Source organism: Takifugu rubripes, chromosome 4 (genome assembly GCF_901000725.2).
Source record: "Takifugu rubripes chromosome 4, fTakRub1.2, whole genome shotgun sequence".
Taxonomy (NCBI): domain Eukaryota; kingdom Metazoa; phylum Chordata; class Actinopteri; order Tetraodontiformes; family Tetraodontidae; genus Takifugu; species Takifugu rubripes.
Window position 1 is genome coordinate 3,793,938 of NC_042288.1, and position 18,590 is coordinate 3,812,527.

Below are 18,590 nucleotides of genomic sequence, written 5' to 3' on the forward strand. Positions count from 1 at the left end.
CAAAAAAACTTTAATTTGCTCTGTATAAAGTTTGGCCCTGATAACTGAGAAAGTCAACCCAACCTGAAGGAGGGATTGAGCTTTATATTTTGACCTTTATTTCATCAGGAAATAAGGATCCTAACAGAAGGCAATTATCAGAGCCAGGAATGGAAAGGAAGTAAGGTACAAATACATCTGTGTAAGAATCAGAACAAAACAGGGGTTAAGAGAGCAGGAAAAAGAAAAAGATAAACCCTCAATCATTATGGAGTCTGGAGACACTTGAGCTGCTCTGGAAATTTCACTTCCATCTCAGAAATACAGTATAATGATATGTTGTGCACAGACCGCCATAATGCTCCAAGCTTTCAACAGCTTTCGACCCAGATAACATTATAGAATAAAAGGTCCCAGTTCTTAAGTTACTCTGTCTTGGGTGTTGTCTCAGACTGTGCACAGAAGGTTTGCCTTCAAGAGAGGCTACTGAATGGACATAAAGGTGATCAAAAAAGTGGTGAGTGGGAGGAGAATATATCTACCTGGGAGCACCGTCAACCAAGCAGTGTGAAAGGAGATCCCAATAGAATTACCCGCCAAGCACGTATACTCCCCAGCATCTTCAAAAGTAACATTGGGCAAGTAGAGAACTTCAATCTCCTTATCTGTAGTGTTAACACCTGCGGTCTGGGAAGAGGGGGAGGTGGAAAAGAATAGGAGAAAGAAGAAGAGAAACATGGGGAAAAATGAGACCCACAACACCAAGACTGAAAAAAGAGGTCCTGGATGGCATCCGTGATGAGGTCCTGTCTCCAGGGAGGATAATGGAAGGTTTTGTGGGCGTAGACAGTTTATGACAGAGACAGAGACAGCACCCAATAAAAATGAGGAAACAGCCCAGTTCACCAAAAAATAAAAGTAAAAAAGATTCCCATCACCAAGTCTCTAACAGAGGCCAATCCTGGACTGAACACATGCATTGTACACAGAACATGGAGAGCACAGTACTGCATCACCAAACACCAGTCTGATGCACCATCCAGGAGGTGTGAGCTGTGGCAATTTGTGTGTCTGATCTGCAGGCCTACACAGTGCTTCCATGGCCCAAGCTAGAACACAAAGGTCTGACATTAGGGTAGAAAAGACCCATGAACCCCAGGACAATCAAGAGACCACCAGAAGGGTCCCTACAGCACAGCAGGTCAGGGATTGAGCCTGGGAAACCACATCGGGATTGGCGGGGGAGACACATGGGGTCAGGTCTCAGGCATTACCTGGGATGACAGTCAACCAGCCTGACTGGCTGGCCTCGCCTATGTAATTGGAGACTTTACAGATATATTCGCCGGCATCTTCCTCCGTCACATTGGTGAGGGTGAGGATCTCCACGTCCGAGCTGTTAATGCCCGAACGCTGCAACCCATACGTAAACACACGTGTAAATTCAAACATATGGCAGCAAGAAAGTCACACTCAAACAACATGACAGCAGCTGTAGAACAGGGGCCACCGAGTAAGGTCGCAGCATGGAAACAAACTGGCGGTTCTCTGGGGAAGGAATGCAGTGATTAGCTCCTTTTACTTGAAATTCATCCCAGAGACCTGAAACCACAGGCAAAGCATCAACCTAAAATGAAGGAAGGATTAAGAGAGAAGAACGCACCTTTAACACTCGGACATAAGGGTTCCCGTCGGGCCCAAAACGGCTGCCATTTTGAGCGATGTGTTTTAGCCACTGGATGTGTGGCTGGGCATCGCTATAGACTTTGCAGACAAAGCGAGCATCTTCACCTACGTGTACAGTTGTGTTAGCTGGGAGACCAGCCTGCAGAATTGGTCGGTGAGGGGAGCGTTCTGTTGAGAGGGACGGATATATTTATGCATCAATGGAAAATAATTAACTAAATTAACTTATTTGAAATTAAACAATTCACACAAAGCACATCAGTGATACACATTCACACATACCTTTTTTACCATAAAGTTATTGCCTTAATCACAGGGTATTGCAACATAACATTGTAACCTATTAATACAGATTATTAAATTAAACTACAGTTTATAAATAATATACTACTACTCCTACTCCTACTACTACTACTACTAATAACAATAATAATAATAATAATAATAATAATAAATATCTTTTTTTTCTCTTTCATCAAAATCTTGTGTTTTAAATTTCAAACAAGTTGAATGTGGAGTGTGAACTGTTGATTGGAATGTTTTCCAACATTCCTTTAGGTGCCTTCTTTTTCTTATCTTAAGAAGCACAGGCAGATTCATATTTCATTGAAAGTCAAGGATGGAAGTCCTCCTTAACCCTGAGTTAAGGAGGACTTCCATAAAGGCATATATGGTGCATGTTTAAGAAGAGGCATGGGGCCATCATGGAAAAGCAACACAACTTCATAAAGTCTGCATATCGGCAGATATCTACATTCTTTAGCAAGCAAATATTTGGCCTGCAAATCCAAACAGAGCAAGACCTGTTGAACAATGCCCCCTTTCAAACACGACCCAACCCTCACAACCACACTGAGGAGCCCACCAACCCCCATGCTGTCTGCAAAACCACCCGCTGCCACCACATACACACCTACACACACATAAAATGACATCATTCAGACCATGGAACTGCATTGCTTCTCCCCCCAAAAAAACTAAAGCCTCGAAGTTGGAAGGATTTCATTTTGTGATTTGAATGTGTGTTCTTGTGTGCTGGTGGAGGTGGGTGTTAGAGGGTGCTGTGGTTTGGTGAAGGGTGGAGGGTGGGTTTTAAAATAGGGCTAAAAAAGGCAAAAAAAAAGCAGGGTTAGGAAATGTCTCCACAGAGGGAGGGTGTAGAAATGAGATGTTTTCCATATGTCTTTCTGCCCAATCTCTCTCAAACTTAAATGTCAGATGAGAAAATTACCACCGTCTCCCTGTCTCCCCAACCCCCTCCTCTTTCATGCACATTCCTAGGGCTCGCCTTATTTATTGTATTTCATTCTTCCCTATTTTCTCTGCTCTGCCCTCCATTTTTCACAGGACTCTATACTCCTCCAACTTTTCCCTAATGAGTAGTGATTAATCTAAATCATATAATATGGGAGAAAAGCAGTTTCACTGGCCATCAGCAGGAGGGTCCCCCCATATGAGCCTGGTCCTGCTCAAGGTTTCTTCCTGTTAAAGGGGAGTTTTCCCTTGCTTGTTGGGGTTCAGGCCCTGGGATTCTGTAACATGCCTAAAGACAATTTTGATTGTAACAGATGCTATATAAAGATTAGTCGATTGATTGATTGGTTGATTAGTTGTTTTATTTATTGATTAATTGTTGATTGATCTGTGTGGCTTTGCAAGCTCAAACAAGAAAACGTTTGGGAGCGAATATAGGATCAAAAATGTGTGCAAGGGAATAATAAAATGGTACCAGAAAACCAAAAGAGACATCAATTTATCTAAGTTAACTGACTGGTTTTAGTTAACTGACTGGGTTATTTTAGGCCACTTGGTTTTACACAAAGAACATTTTTACATATCTAAGTGCATTGCAATAGGGGTTCTTTCTTTCCTAACAACTGTGATGAGGTGACCCCCTCTGCTGTATACTACTACTCATTTAGCTGGACTTGTCAAATGTGTCGTGGTTGTGGATGTCCAACTGTGGCCTTTTTCCCCCACTGGCCTATCCTCAAAAGCCTGGCCTCTTTGATTTTAAATTACTTACTTTAAATTACTACTAGCACAGGTCATGAAGCTGGAGGGAAAATATTGATAAGAGCAGTCTTTTTTTCTCTGTCTTTGTTTTTCCTCTTTTCTGATTCTGCCCCAAACTTTACTGTGCCCACCCAAAGTGGAGAAAATTGAAGAGGGAGGGGGGATGACAGGGACTATACCATTCTGCAATGGAACAGAACTAAAAACAAAGAAAAATAGCCTCATGAACAGATTTAGCTCATTTGAGAGGCGCACGGGATTGAGATTGTGTGTTAATATCTATGCATGATGTTTAACATTTCTCACTATGACGATTGCTGGAAACATAACTAATTCGATGAGAAATGTTAAGAATGACACCTGCAGCTCAATGTGCCCAAGATAAAGGAGATGGTGGTGGATTTCAGTAAAAGCAAGTCCTCACCCTCACCAGTCTGCATTAGTGGGAAAGATGTGGAAATAGTCCCATTTACAGGTTCCTGGGTGTTCAGCTGGACAATAAACTGGAGTGGTCCACAAACACCGATGCTGTCTACAAGAAGGCCATGAGCAGACTCTACTTCCTCAGGAGACTCAGGTCCTTCAGTGTTTGCAGCAGGATGCTCCACATGTTCTATCAGTCTGTCATGGCTAGTACCATCTTCTTTGCTGTAGTGTGCTGGGGAGCAGGCATTAAAGCAAAGGATGCCAACAGACTCAACAAACTCCTTTAAAAGGCAGGGTCTGTTGTTGGCTGTAAACTTGCAAACTTGGACGAGGTGGTGAGGGACAGGATGGTGTTAAAATTGCGGAAAATCATGGACAATCCCTCCCACCCACTCCAGTACACGATGGACAAACTGAGAAGCAGCTCCAGCAACAGACTCCTGCAGCCTTGTTGCTCTAAGGAATGGTACAGGAAGTCATTCCTGCCATCCACCATCAGACTCTATAATTCATCCAAACCCATTCAATAACAATAATTGTTTAATGTTTATGTTGTTATTTTATTTCTATTTTATTCTATAGTTATGTATATATGCTTATAATGCTTATAATATGTATATACTATATTATGCATATATTATATATATATGCTTATAATGCTTATAACGTTCTAATCTTATTTGTATTTTATTTATTCTATCTCTATACTTTGTAAATACAAGACATACACTAAAATAGGCTGCTACTAAAATTCTAGGCTGCTACTACAATTCAATTTCCCTACGGGGATGAATAAAGTAAATCTTGAATCTTGAATCTTGACTTACATACACACATACATATGCATTGTTAATGAACATCTTAAAACAAAATCATGTTTTGGGTGAAAAAATGTTTTGGACTGGACTGGAAAGTTAGTACTAGATTCATATTTTTATTAGAAGTTATTAGAATTTTATTAGAGCAATCATTATTACACCATTTTGTACTGCGTCTCTTGATTTAGACCTTGTCAAGTGTACATCAAGAGTTTCCCGAGTGTGGGATGAATACTGTTTTATCCTATTATTGATATTCTTTGATGTGGACCTATTGCTTGTATAATGGCCACACACATGCATGAACAAACATTCACACATTGATCCACTACTTAATGCCGGTCGCCTCGTTGGCCCTTCTGTCTATTTATTCTGCGAACAGGGCAGAAAAACACTCTTTCTGGATTCCAAAGGTCACAGAGAGAGGTTGACTGAGTTGGGTCTGAACTCGCTGGGACCATACTGAGGTCAGCACTGTGTCCTTAACTCAGGTTTGTAAATCGATCATCCGTGATCGGATAAGATCTCCTAATTAGTTCACCATTTATGCTAAGGCCATTTACGATCTGTTGTTTTCAGCCAAGGAGGTTTATCAGCAGATGATGTTCTAATTTTTCTTAAATAACCCAGTAGAGTATTATTTTTGCAATGTCTAAAAGATACATCTAAATGATTAAAACATTAAATCAGTTGAGAAGTTGCAATTCCTCGCATTTGGCATGACTCCTTTACTTGCACCTGCACCCAGGGCACACCTGGACAATTAAAGAGTGAGCAGACACAAACAGCATTCGCCCACCCTCCCCCCAGCCCTACATCGCTGTCAGCCTCACAGCTGTACACTTTAGATCAAGTGTGTGTTGAGTACTGACCCACTACATCCAAGGTGTACGTGTGGTTGATGGATCCAAACTCATTCTCCACCAGGCAAGTGTAGTTGCCCTTGTCTGAAGGCACCACACTCTCCATGATCAGGGTCCAATGCTGGTTACGAACCTGAGTGTAAAGAAGCAGATTTCTTTTTCTTTTTAGGAGAGCTTGAAAATATAAGATAATACACAGTTGAGAGGTGTGTAAGAAGTGTGGGTTCAATTAAAAATGTTTTACTAATAAATACATGCAAAAATCTTTTGAGTTCTACATGGAATCTATAGGTGTGAGTTCAACAATAGTGTTTCCATCTGAATTGAAACTGTACCCATTGCTTACAAAGGGCTACATTGTACACAATGGTAGAGATTATCCCACAGGGCTGGGCTAAGGTGCAGCTATTGTTAAACGTTTGTTTCCAAAAAAAGAGAGAAATGAGCTCCCCACAGTGTATTTGACAGCCTATCTGTATTGTTTCCATCATGTTGTGGCTGCTTTTTGTTGAGCCTTCTGGAAGCCAAAGGGAGACAATGTTAGTAGCTACAACCAAATATAATCTGCTGCAAAGGTTTCCTGGCAGGGCGAAGCGTTTCCTCATAAACTGTCAATCAGTAACCAGGAACCTCAAGCTTGTTCAGCATCAACAAGTCTTTAAATGAAGTAATTTGAAGGCTGTTCAGGGTCTGTTTTTTTTGTGTGGTTAATCAGAATGGAAACATTGCGTGTTGATTTCAGTATTGAGATTTGTCGCAATCACACCAAGTTTACAGTCTGACCTACAAACAGAAAAGGAAAACAGCAGATTCTATGAAAGTTTAATTCAATTTACTCTAACAACTAATGTTTAAACTATAACTAGCTCTCCATTAGAGTTTGTGAATCATATTTTATAACAACAGAATGATGTGCAACAATCACAAAGTTGTCTTTCACTAAAGCCAGTGGGACCAGTTCTCCCTGATTGAGTTACAACAGCATTCTCAAGTTATTTCAACCCTGACACTGCTTACTACGTCTATACCTCACTGTCTGGGGGCATTTAACCCTTAAGTCTTCGGCTTATGTTTCTAATTGTTGGGGGTACGGAAGCATTTTGAGAAACAACGAGGGGCTCTGCAAAGTATCCTGGTGACACCATGGATGAGTAATTCCAATTTCACAGTAGAAACCATGCTTTCCTCTTTGTCTCCAGTGAAGGGTAAAAAAAGGTCAGTTAAAGAATGATTGGGAGATGGCTAGTTTGTAAATACAGTGGCAAAAATGTAAAAGAAAAAAGGACAGTGCGTTGACATTTATAAAGGAAAAAAAAGAGTGCTGTATCAGTTGTTCTTACCTTATAGCCTCCCATGCGGTCCTCTTGGCGGAAAGGTCTGTTGTTTTTAAGCCAGCGTAACTTGGGCTCGGGGTTGCCTCCCGCTGCACAGCGGAACTTGACTGTGTTGGCAGCTGGCACGGCGTGCAGTTTCTTTTCCATCTTTGCCGATGAGATCCAGTATGGAGCACCTAATGCTGGAGAGAAGTCAGCATTTGAGATTTTTCTACCCTTAATTTCTTCAGCATTACACATTTTGTGATTTCAGCCTTGCAGATATTTATGGAAGCTTGAGCGCACAGAGGCCCGACATGAGCCATTCCTAACACTTACCGAGAGCCGGAACGCAGCCCCCAACCTCATACTTGCACAGCTGAATAAAAACAGTCTGTCCCTTAAGGCTTTGTAGGGTGTAGCACCAGGGGTGAGCTGGGAGTTGCCAAGAGGCTAATTAGACCATCACATTTCATTTAATCTCATCCCACTTACTGTCTTTTTTATCCTCTACTTCCTGCAAATACCATTGCTGCCCTGTTGATCTACCAATCACCCGACATGGAGAGCACCTCATCTATTATCACTACTGAAAATTAATAAGCAGCCATCAGGGTAGAAAACAAATGTGTTGTTTGATAAATGAAATTCTCAGTGCATATCTGAGATTTTATCAGCGCACCCCTGATTACGCTGAAATCTGTCACAATTTTTTTCTTTCAATCAGCTGGATTTCCCTCTGATCCCTTCCCTACTCACTTTTCTTTGCACCTGGGAGGGCTATTGCTTAAACAGATGGTGCTCAGAAGGGAAGAAAAACCCAAAGTCAAACAACTACACAAAACAGTCTTCCATACCAACACTTCATTTCCAAACAGCAGGACTAAAAGCAGGAGAGGGAATACCCACAGATAAGCAAACAACTCATTTTATGACCCTCAAACGTTTTTATTCCACTATTATGGGATAATGTTCCTGCATATATTCTTTGCCGCCTGTCCAATCTGCAGATTATCAGAGACCTGCATAAATCAGAAATCATTGTCTGCATGCACAACCAAACATAATACACATTCTTAAATAGTAAAGTCCATAAACAGCTCTTCCTTCCTGGATGGATAAATGCAATAAACGCTCTGACTATAAATTGTCAAACTATCCTCTTCCCACAAAGAGGGTCTTCCCACCCTCTTTCTGTGTCATTGTTTAGCGTCCTGCTTCTCAAATTCTCTACGACTCTCTCTGTTATCACACCATACGTTCAGACAGAGAAAGATTAGGTGGAGACTGGCCCAGTGCGTGGTTGTCTCTCCGCAATAACCCCTGACCCCGGAACTGACAGTTGGGGTCAGTTGGATGAGGTGGAGGGGGCAGCACTTCATACAAGATGAGCCTCCAGTCTCCAGATGAAGCCAAACTCTCACTGGCTTAACTGCTGGGGACCCCAGGAGCCCTCCCCTCCCCCAAAGCCCCGTGCACGAGATCCGCTCCCATGGCTGTTTGTCCTGAACTGGCCTGGGGTGAACTGAGATTATCTAACTCATTATTTCATTTGAAAAAGCTAAAATTCTTTATATTTACCTTCTAAAAATGATCTACTATGCTCTGCTCATAGTGAGCAGTTTTTCCCTAAACTGCAGCTTTACGTCATTGATGGGGACTAAACCTGGTTTAAACCTTCTACATTAAATAGCAATAATTTTGTGTTATTTTTTCTATTAGAAACAGAAGACAATTTAATGAAACAAACTATTAATTACCTCATACAAATGCTTCACCACATCCTTTTCGTCATTCTCCATAAATCTTACATACTTCACAAACAAGCAACCCCTCACAGAGTCCTATGGAGGCTTGTCCATGTCTCCGCCAATAACTCAAAACAGTCGTGATGATAAACAAACACTCTGGTTTTGACCTTCAGGTTTCAATAGATTTCAATGTTCCATTTACACAAAGTATACACTAAATGCTGTGTTCTATTGTGGCCTGGTGCCTGGGCCTTTATGAAGTTTCAGGAGAAAAAAAAAGGTTACACACCACTCTCCCCTGTCATCCACTCCCAATCCTATAGCCCCCTTTCCCCCTTTGCCATTGTCCTCAGCCTCGGGCTAAAACTACAGGTTAGACTCAAGGAAGTGCTGGTGTGCAGCCAGCCCCCACCGTACATACTCTCCCTACTCACTCCTTCCCTTTTTATGATAATATTCATAATGTCATATTTTCAGGAACACACCAAGCGAGAATGTTGGAATGTTGGAAAAGCTCTCTCTTTGTTTCCAAACTGCTTGTTCCTACAAAATGATATCTCCTCCCTCCTCTCACAATCTTTCTGCTTTTTTCCTGCTGCAGAGGTCCTCAGCAATGGTTTCATGCAATTACAGTCTACCTAAAATGAGCAGGGGGGTCTCACAGCAAGATGTAAAGTGTGTGGAGAATTTTAACAAGATGTGGAAGATCCATATTTCAGCGTGTGTTTGTGAATGTATGCAGATGCGTGTGGAGAATTGAATGAATTAAATTTTTCTACTTGTATGCTGAAAAACCTTGGTACAACTTTCTGTCTCTCTCAAACAGTCGCACACACACAAACACACAGAGGCCCATCAGAGTGGTAACTGGTTCCAGATGGGACTCTTTCACAATGGATGAGCCCAGCTGACTGACTGGCTAGCTCCACAATGCTTGACTACCTGAGGGACACCAACTGAAGGAATGTCAAGAATCTATTTTCCCTGGAGAAATGCACATGTGCGCGTGCACACACACACACACACACACACACATACACGCACACACACACACACACAGACCAAGCTGAGACAATAATACTTGGATGAAAAACAGAAACATGGGAATGGAGCAGAGCCCACACTTCAGCATTACCAGTAGATGTCTTCACTCATCCCAAAAGAATAGCTTTGTTACAGTTATAGTTTCTCCAATGTATCAAAATCACAAACCACAACCTTTTCTAATAAGCACTGGAAAAGCACTATATATCATTTCACTTGAGCCTTTTCATGCAATGAGTAAATCATGATATGGTTCAAAGCAAAAGGTTTATTTTGACACAGAACCAGTGATTAATTCTGTGTGCGTGAAGAACTAAAACACAATCCCAACCTTCCTGAAAAGAAGGACCGAGGGCCATCTTTTGCTAGTTTTTCTGCAATGAGGATGCTTGCAGTAACAGACAAAAATATTTGGTAGCCTGAAGACCCATTCACACATTCACAGTGATTCAGCCATTATCAGTAAGTCCAGAAAAATAGAAATATCTGGATATTTTCCAAAGTTTTAATTTGCTTGCTCCTGTTTTAAAAATGTAAAGACTGCAAAGTGTCTGAAGCAGCAGCACGCAAGACTCAATTTTAGCAGAACTATACAAAGAACCGAGAATGAAGAAGACAGAGCCCAAAATAGTCCAACAGATGAGGGTGGGGGGGCACGAGACATGTCTTGTCTGAACATGTATAGGATCACCCAAACCCCTACCCCTCACTCATATTATTAGGATATTTGTGCATGACCCAGGTCGACATTCTATTTCCGGGTGCTGTGCACTTGTGAACACACACACACACACACTCACACTCACACTCACACTAACACTCACTCTCACACTCACACTCACACTCACACTCACTCTCACTCTCACTCTCACTCTCACACTCTCACTCACACACACACTCACACACTCACACTCTCTCACACTCACACACACACATATATATACACACAGACACACACACATAACTCTATACATTTTTTCAAATCGATCAGTACCACGTTCTCTGCCCTGCTCCATGAATGCCTTGTTCCAGTAGCCAATTTAACATCAGTGGGCCCTGGTTATATATATATATATAGCTATATAGCTACTCACACACATATATAGCTATATAGCTATATATATATATCAGCTATAATCAGCTATATATATAGCTGATTTGCTTCTTTAGGGGGCTTGACTGCACCTAACGTCTAATCTATTGGGAGTTGAGTAGAGGATGAGTAGTGCATCACAAACACATTCATTCCTCTCTTATCTTCCTCCCATACTCACTCGGCTGCTCTCCATCGGCCCCAGAGTCCTCAGAACGCTCTGTATCGTCCTCATCATCCCCCGACGAGATGGCATCTGCACAGAGTAACCACGGTTACTGGCAACCTTCAGTTACTGACATGTTCACATATTGTGTGGAAGCTCAAACAGCTGTGTCTCATGGACCTAGACACATGCTGGTGTACACACACACCCGAACACATTTCAGCCTGGATTCAGTCTATAGTCTATCCCTCAACATTACATCTCCATTGCATCTTCCTGGGCTCAACCCAACTCAGCCTGACCCAAACATTTTTGTTCCATCTATCCTAACATGTCCCTGACTCACCTGTGACATTTACTATGAAGCAGACCGTGTCTTTGCCCACGCTGGTGCAGGTATACAGGCCTGAATCCTTTGGCGTGGCATCACGAATCTGCAGCACCTCTTGCTCTATCAACGTGCGGTTGTTGGCGCCCAAAGAGCTGCCATCTTTGGTCCAGGAGATGGTCCCAGTTGCTGGCAGAGGGCAGCTCAGCTTCAGCACCTCACCTGGGTGCACTGAGCACACCGTGGGCTTAGAAATTTGGTATTTATTCGATGTGTCTGCAGAGTGAATGGGGGAGGGGAACATTTGAGGAGGAAGAGGGTGCATAAGAAGAAGAAAAGAAAGAGAAGTGGGAGAGGAAGAAACAAGCCATAGTTTGAGAAACAAAACCACCATAATAATCCCCAATGGATGCACAAGGATTTAATGTCGGAAGGGCAATATAGAAAATAGGGGGTTATATTTTATTTTATTTTTTAAAAAACAATGTCAGACCAACTTAAGTTTACCACAAACTCTGTTTTGCAGTCCTTGTGAAAAATAAAACACTCATCTGTGGTCCGAGTGGGCAGTGAGAATGGCATTTTTGGACACAGCGCATGCAATTAGAGCCATAGCAGTAGAAAAAAACAGCAATATTGGGCAAACAGGTGAAAATTTGGTGTCTCTCCCGTTACCCATTCATTCTTGCACCAGCGCCAAGCAACAGTGTATTTGCACATGAGTGGAAAAAAGAACAAACAGATCTTTGCAGCCTAAATACAAGTAAAAATAGCCTGTCTGCCTGGGAAAAGAAAGTAGTCAGAAATGGATTATATGGGGGGTCACAGGAGAAGTCAGAGGGGAGGGGGTTCTGGAGAGGTGGGGGCAATGTCTACTACTGTCATTGAGATTTTGAAAACATTACACTGCCTATAGACTTATTCTTCTGTTCTCCATTAGATGATTTGTCTCTTGAAATCTAGTCATGGATGTTGACTGTACAATCACTGAACTGCTGTTACAAGGAGGTCCAACTCTGTGAAGTGAATTCTGGAAGAAAATCCACTTCTGACTGTGAGTTAACTGCAGAAGGAGAGGTTGATAAATGTGCAATATGAACATGGTTGGAAGTGTGACCAATACTCCACTTCTATAACACCACTGAAAACTCCAGACTGTGACTAAATGTTGAAATACAAGATGGTTTCTGCCATATACAACAAAGCCAGTTCCTGCCATCCAGGGGCTCTTTCAAGCACTCTCACACCTGCATAACCAAGCACACACACATACACACACACATTTAAATGTTGTACAGTTAGTCCGCTCAAACGGTTTGACAGTCTGCAACCATCCACAAAACAATGGAAAGTTCATTTAGTGCAGTCCAAGTTGAGGAGTAATCTTTGATTTTTTTTTTCCAGTAAAGATTAGCATCGAGCAGTACGCAAAAGTGGAAGAATTAGCCAGTTATGAAGATAGACAGTGTTTGACTGAAGCATGATAATTATAGAGTCACCGGCACTCCCAGCATTTTCTCCACATCGCTAAGCTTTTCAACAACATTCCACCAGCATTATGTGCACTTACACATGCGTGAAATGTAAAGCGTACACATGTACTCGCCTTGACAGGAAGGGAAAGTCATTGCGCCTTTGCGATCTAGCTGTCGAGGCATGTGTGCAGGTCTTTAAATGTTGCCCTTGGGCAAGCTGGCACACAACTGCGAACCCCGTATTGTCTTGTTTGTTGTTTTTGCCCAAACTTTTCCTTCAATGAGGAAATAATTAACCATGCACTACCCATTGGCTGTTATGTGTTGTCTAATAAAAGACAGAGCTATGGTGTTAATGAATGATCTTTGCTGTTATTTCATTAATTTAGAGATGGGATAACTTCCAGGATACCAAGACAGGAGCACAAATGGCTTGACTTATTAACTAAGGAAATGATTGGGGATTAATAGGGCATGAAAATGCAAAAACAGTATAGGCACTGACATGTATCTAAAAATAATAAATATGCATCACTTTTTTAACATTATTTCTACAACATTAGAGTGTGAAAAGTAACACTGGTGTCAGTTCCTTCATCATTCTCTTATCTCCATTGTGTCCATCTGTCACACTCCATTATCCCAACTCCTCCTGTTGATGATACATCATTTTACCTTCTTTTCAACGCTGTCCTCTTCTTCCCGTTCTTCCCACATACACCCCCTGCTGACCTTCACGACCTAACCCTGACCCTTCCTAAACCTGTTGAAACCTCCATTATGTCTGGATTTGTCATGGGAAAATGTAATACAGAGCAAGAGAAAAGGACAGAAAGGCATCTTGTGAGTGCATGCGGGTACAGTATGGCAGTCTACTACAGTTGAACCAAACACTCCACTGCAGTTTTTCCTTCCCCTCCCCCAATCTCATTTTGTTCCTGTTCTTCCCAAATCATATCTTCATTCCAGAAAGAATCTCCGTCTGTCTTCTGTCCACTCTGTCAGCCATTCAATGTTTGTTTGTGAAGCTGGTGAGAGCCAGAGACATTTTTATACAGTTTGGGAGAGGATGGGACATATTTAAACATTAAACTGATCTGGACTTACTTCTCCAGAGAAGAGTGCATTAGGCAGCCTGTCTGTCCTGCCTTCCCCTCACTGCATTTGGAGCAACAGGGCCACTGCTCTAAATAGAATGAGTGCCCTCTCTGAGACACACTCAGCATGCGTGCTCATCAACATTGGCCGGCAACACAAAATCACATTACCTCTGCTGTCCTTCATATCCGTCCGCTTTTCCTCTCTTCTTTCCTCTGTAAACTCCTCACGCAGTTAAATCCCAGGACTTTTCTCTCCCTTTTTGTCTCCTATATCCTTTCAAATTCAAATTGTTCCTTTAGCTCCTTCTTTTTCCTATTATGACAAAAGAGCAGCTCCCTGAACTGGCTCCTGCTGGTACCCATGGCAACAACGCTTCCACTTCATCCCCCTTCTCCTTTAACCCCCACCAATCATTCTCTAAAATTCACCCATCCCCTTTAAACCCCTGGCTACCCTTTCTTCTCAACTGGAGCACTGCTGACCTCAATTTCCCCGAAAGAACATGAAATTCTCTTTAATAATGTTATGATTACTCAAACTTTTCACCAGCCAATTCGTTTGTCTCTGTTAATGAAAGTTCCATCCTCAGCTTTCATGGTTGACCACTGTCTTGTTTTGCTATAAGCTTAAATCACTGAACTAAGGCTCAGAGATTGAGTCAAAGCTTCTGAAGGAAGCAAATCGTAATTTTTTGCAAAATTTAAAGTGGCCTACCTAAATCAGTTTACCGTAATATTTACATTACGTGTAAATTGTATCAGTAGTGGGCTTTATGAAAGATATGATTCAATGTATTGCCCAGCCACTCAACAGGAGGTTCCAATATACTTCCTTTCTGCTTTTTAGGCCTGGATGATGTGTTCCATCAAGTAATCACAAACAAGTTATCGTCAAAATCATACCTGTTGCATAGATTTGCCCTCCTCTCTGGCACCATGTTTCTGCCTTTGACATTGTCTTTATTTTTGGCATGCATCTACAATGCTTTTACAAAGACATTACACCTTAATCTCAGTGTTTATACATTTGTTAGTGTTGACAGCAGTTTTCATTTGGACCAATAAATCCAGATTAAAATGAAACAAAATGCTAAATCATTAAAAACAAAAAAAACAAAAGCAGGTACAAGAGTCGGTTCTAACATGTCTACATCATCTATACACAGTTATTTCTGATTGACTCATTGGTTGATTGTGTGAATTCCTTTGTTTTTGGCAGAGTTGGCAGAGGGAGCAGATTTTCTTCCTTTCAGACAGGTCTGAGACTAAGTGGTAAGGTGTATTCCAGGCAAATAACACACATATTGTGGCCTTTGTCCACAAGGTCAGTGCCATTGCCAGTCTAGCTGACACTTTTATACTTTTACAATATTAATACTATTACACTATTTCAGTATTGCAACTTCATAATATTCCCACCTTCAGAGACTCACACACACTGATATCTAAGCAACCTTTAGATATGTCCAGCTTTTATGGCACATGTATGAAAATCTTTTGAAATTAGATGCATTTGAGAATAAATGCATGCCTGCACAAATCCAAATACTGATGCATGTCTATCATCTATCATAACATTGGAAGATCACAGGTTGAATTTGTTGCAAACTTATACTTGAATAGAAGTACTAAAGTGATTTATTACAATGCTTTTTTAAAAATATATATTGAAATGAAAGTCTTAAATCTAAAGTAGCAAATGAGCCTATGAAACAGGATTAAATTGTCCTGGCTTGTAAATCTGAACATACAAAAACACACAAACCTTCTGGGGTTGCTTCCATTGTTAGTCACCTCATTCATATAAAACTGTGCCTGTGTGTGGTAAACAGACTCGGGGGTATGGACATAGCTATGGCACAACAGAGACCTTAACCACTGTACTCACTCTGGTTCTTTTGTTCATGTGGCTGCAGGCAAACAAACCAATAGGCCCAACAGGAAGCAAGCATTGGCAAAATGGAGATGACAATGATATGCAGTCTGACGAATGTACAGCGATCAGCTGAGAGGAGTGGGAGTGGAAATCTTAAAAATCTCTGCAAGAAGAGGGAGGGTTGGAGCTTTGGGCTAACACTCTATCGCACACAGCAGCATATCAGTGCTGTAGCAAGCAGAGAAATGGACTCGGGATTAGATAACTCTTGTTGACCCCTCACCATGTGACCCCTTTCAGGTTTTGACATTTATCTCCAGTCACATGACATCCCCCTGCCCAGCACCCTCTAATCTATGTATCTAAAGGAGAAGTCAGATATGCACAAATCCTCTGAGAGCCTTCTCAGAGGATTGTGTAACAAAAAAAATCTTGCTAGTTTGTCTCTGTGGGTTATGTTGTGCGTTACATCGTCCAGAGACATGGGGCCATGAACCCACTGGCTCAGAGCCACATTCTCTGCGACAACCAACAAAACAGCAAGAGAAGAGAGGAGAGCCCTCATCAAGGTAGTTGAGAAGGATAGCCGACCTTGAGGGCAAAGGCCACGATGAGGGTGTGTGTGTGTGTGTGTGTGTGTGTGTGTGTGTGTGTGTGTGTGTGGGCTTAGAAAGGTGATGCTCTGTTGTTGTCCAAACTTACAATTAGCAAGCAGATTAAAGCCTTGGAACAAAAGCTTTGGAATGTGTGTTGTGTGTTTCCATCCATTACAACAACTCTAATTAGCTTGTCCCTGACCAGACAGGTCAAGAAAATGGAGAAGCCTTTAAAGAGAGATAGAAGAGACAAAAACACTGTAGGGAGCACCTTTCGCAGAGTTTTCTTTAAAAGTACCAGTAAACATGCGGCTTTAAAACATGTTGAGTATGTATCAAACTGGGAGCAGACAGCACAAAGAAGCACAGTCCTCACTGCACCTTTTTTTCATCCCATTTTCCCCTTTCCCTTCCCCCTGAGCTTCTTTCCAGACAAACAGGGTATGAGAGAGGTGCCAGCACAAACAGCGCCCCACCCTTGTTCACGGCTTTCCCTCGACCTCAGTCACAAACCTACCTTCAACACTCAAACTGTATTAACACACAAAAGCATAAGAAACAACACAGCAAAATGTCAATCACATCAATTTGTGATTAGGAAAACAACAATCGGCCATGCTGATGTTAGTTTTGGGTTCTTTTAAATGTCTCTTAATTATTTAATCTCCTATCAAAGAATGCTGAAATTTAATCTCTTTTCAGGTAAAAGTCTGAATAAGCAAACGTAATTTTTGTGCTCTATTGTATCTTCGAATCACTTGTCCAGAGAGCTTTCATTGATTTATACACTGTGTTATTTCTAAAAGCACCAAACACATGGATCTGCCTTGCACCTCCCACCCCCAATTGCTTACCTTCGGGTCGCTGAGTGGCCTCCTCTTCCTTGGCGGCAGTTAGTGGTGGCCGTGCCACACTGGCAGTCAGTAGGGAGACCAAGACGGCAGCCAGCAGCCAGGCCCAGGAGGACATCCCGTCAGTAGTGGACAGTGCTTCCCATACCCCCCTATTCCACCTCCACCTGGACACTGATCCCATCTGAGGGGGTCCACCCAACCATCAACTGCTTCAGGGCTAGCCTGTCACTCACTGGAATTCACCCAATCACCCGGGCTGAATGGAGAAGGACAGAGGACAAGGAATGGAATGGAGTGGTGAACAGAGGTGTCAAGAAGAGGACAGAAAATAGAAACATATTAGAGTGGAACATTGATTAGATTTTGTTCCAGCTACATTTTCATAGCTTCATATGAGGTAAGACATAAAAACAAATCCAGGAGTGTTTTGAAATGCTGTCAAACAAGCCATGCCAGTACTGAAGCTGGGAGACACACAACTCACAACAGACCTGCCCCTTAACCTCACCAATATTCTATATGTAAAACGAACTTTATTTTTCCTCAGCTCAGTATTCACAGCGAAACTCATATCTTTTGATGATTTGTTAACTTCTGCGAGACAAAATTGTACTCGAAAGAAATATAAACAAATCATAAATATAGATTTCTGTGACTCATCGCTCAGTAATATTTGTAAAATAGCCTCGGATATTACAGTTGTTGTAGCTCTAACTGCGTTTATTCCATCCGCGCAACAGATGTGCCAAACCTGTAGCCCGCAGTGGCGGTGCCGCCTGTGCCACTTTTGTTAAAATCGTACTGCAGTTTCGTGCCTCCATTATGTAAGTAGCACGGTTCTAATTGAATCGCAATATTGCAGTGTCGGGAAGAACCCCAGCGGTCTGTTTAGCCAGACATCTGTGTCTGAACCATCCTAAACCGTCTCCAGGTTTAGTAAAATCGCTCCAGCTGGACGTCTCGGTTAGTGTCGGCCCGAAAAGCCCTATTAACTTTGTGTTGAACACCGCTCGCCCCGAACCCAGACACTCTATTTACTGATTTAAAATTCGCCCAATGTGCACTGCAGACGCGCTTTGAATAAATGCAGGTACCTTTGTTAGAAATGCAGTGTTTCTCCGAGTCGTAGCTTCGGTACGATCCGAACAGGTCAGCCTTAACGAAAAAGTATGTTTTAAATCGATCATTATGTTCTCGCGGCATATG

The 18,590-nt window shown here is 42.0% G+C and overlaps 1 protein-coding gene across 8 annotated transcripts in view; it reads right to left on the reverse strand.

Annotated features, from left to right (window-relative positions):
* Positions 1-18,590, reverse strand: part of fgfr2 (fibroblast growth factor receptor 2) — a 36,379-nt gene that overhangs the window by 16,471 nt on the left and 1,318 nt on the right. For 2 of the 8 annotated variants that reach the window (XM_011602890.2, XM_011602889.2), the window contains exons 2-8: positions 17,385-17,640; positions 11,502-11,759; positions 11,171-11,245; positions 7,129-7,304; positions 5,798-5,921; positions 1,643-1,833; positions 1,254-1,392 (exon numbers count right to left, since the gene is read on the reverse strand). In XM_011602890.2, the coding sequence (XP_011601192.1) occupies positions 1,254-1,392; positions 1,643-1,833; positions 5,798-5,921; positions 7,129-7,304; positions 11,171-11,245; positions 11,502-11,759; positions 17,385-17,565 (1,144 nt within the window). In that variant the 5' untranslated portion in view covers positions 17,566-17,640. Of the gene's footprint in view, positions 1-521; positions 667-1,253; positions 1,393-1,642; positions 1,834-5,797; positions 5,922-7,128; positions 7,305-11,170; positions 11,246-11,501; positions 11,760-17,384; positions 17,641-18,478; positions 18,540-18,590 lie in introns of all 8 variants that reach the window. The other 6 variants (XM_011602888.2, XM_011602886.2, XM_011602887.2 and 3 more) reach the window with 5 other exon arrangements.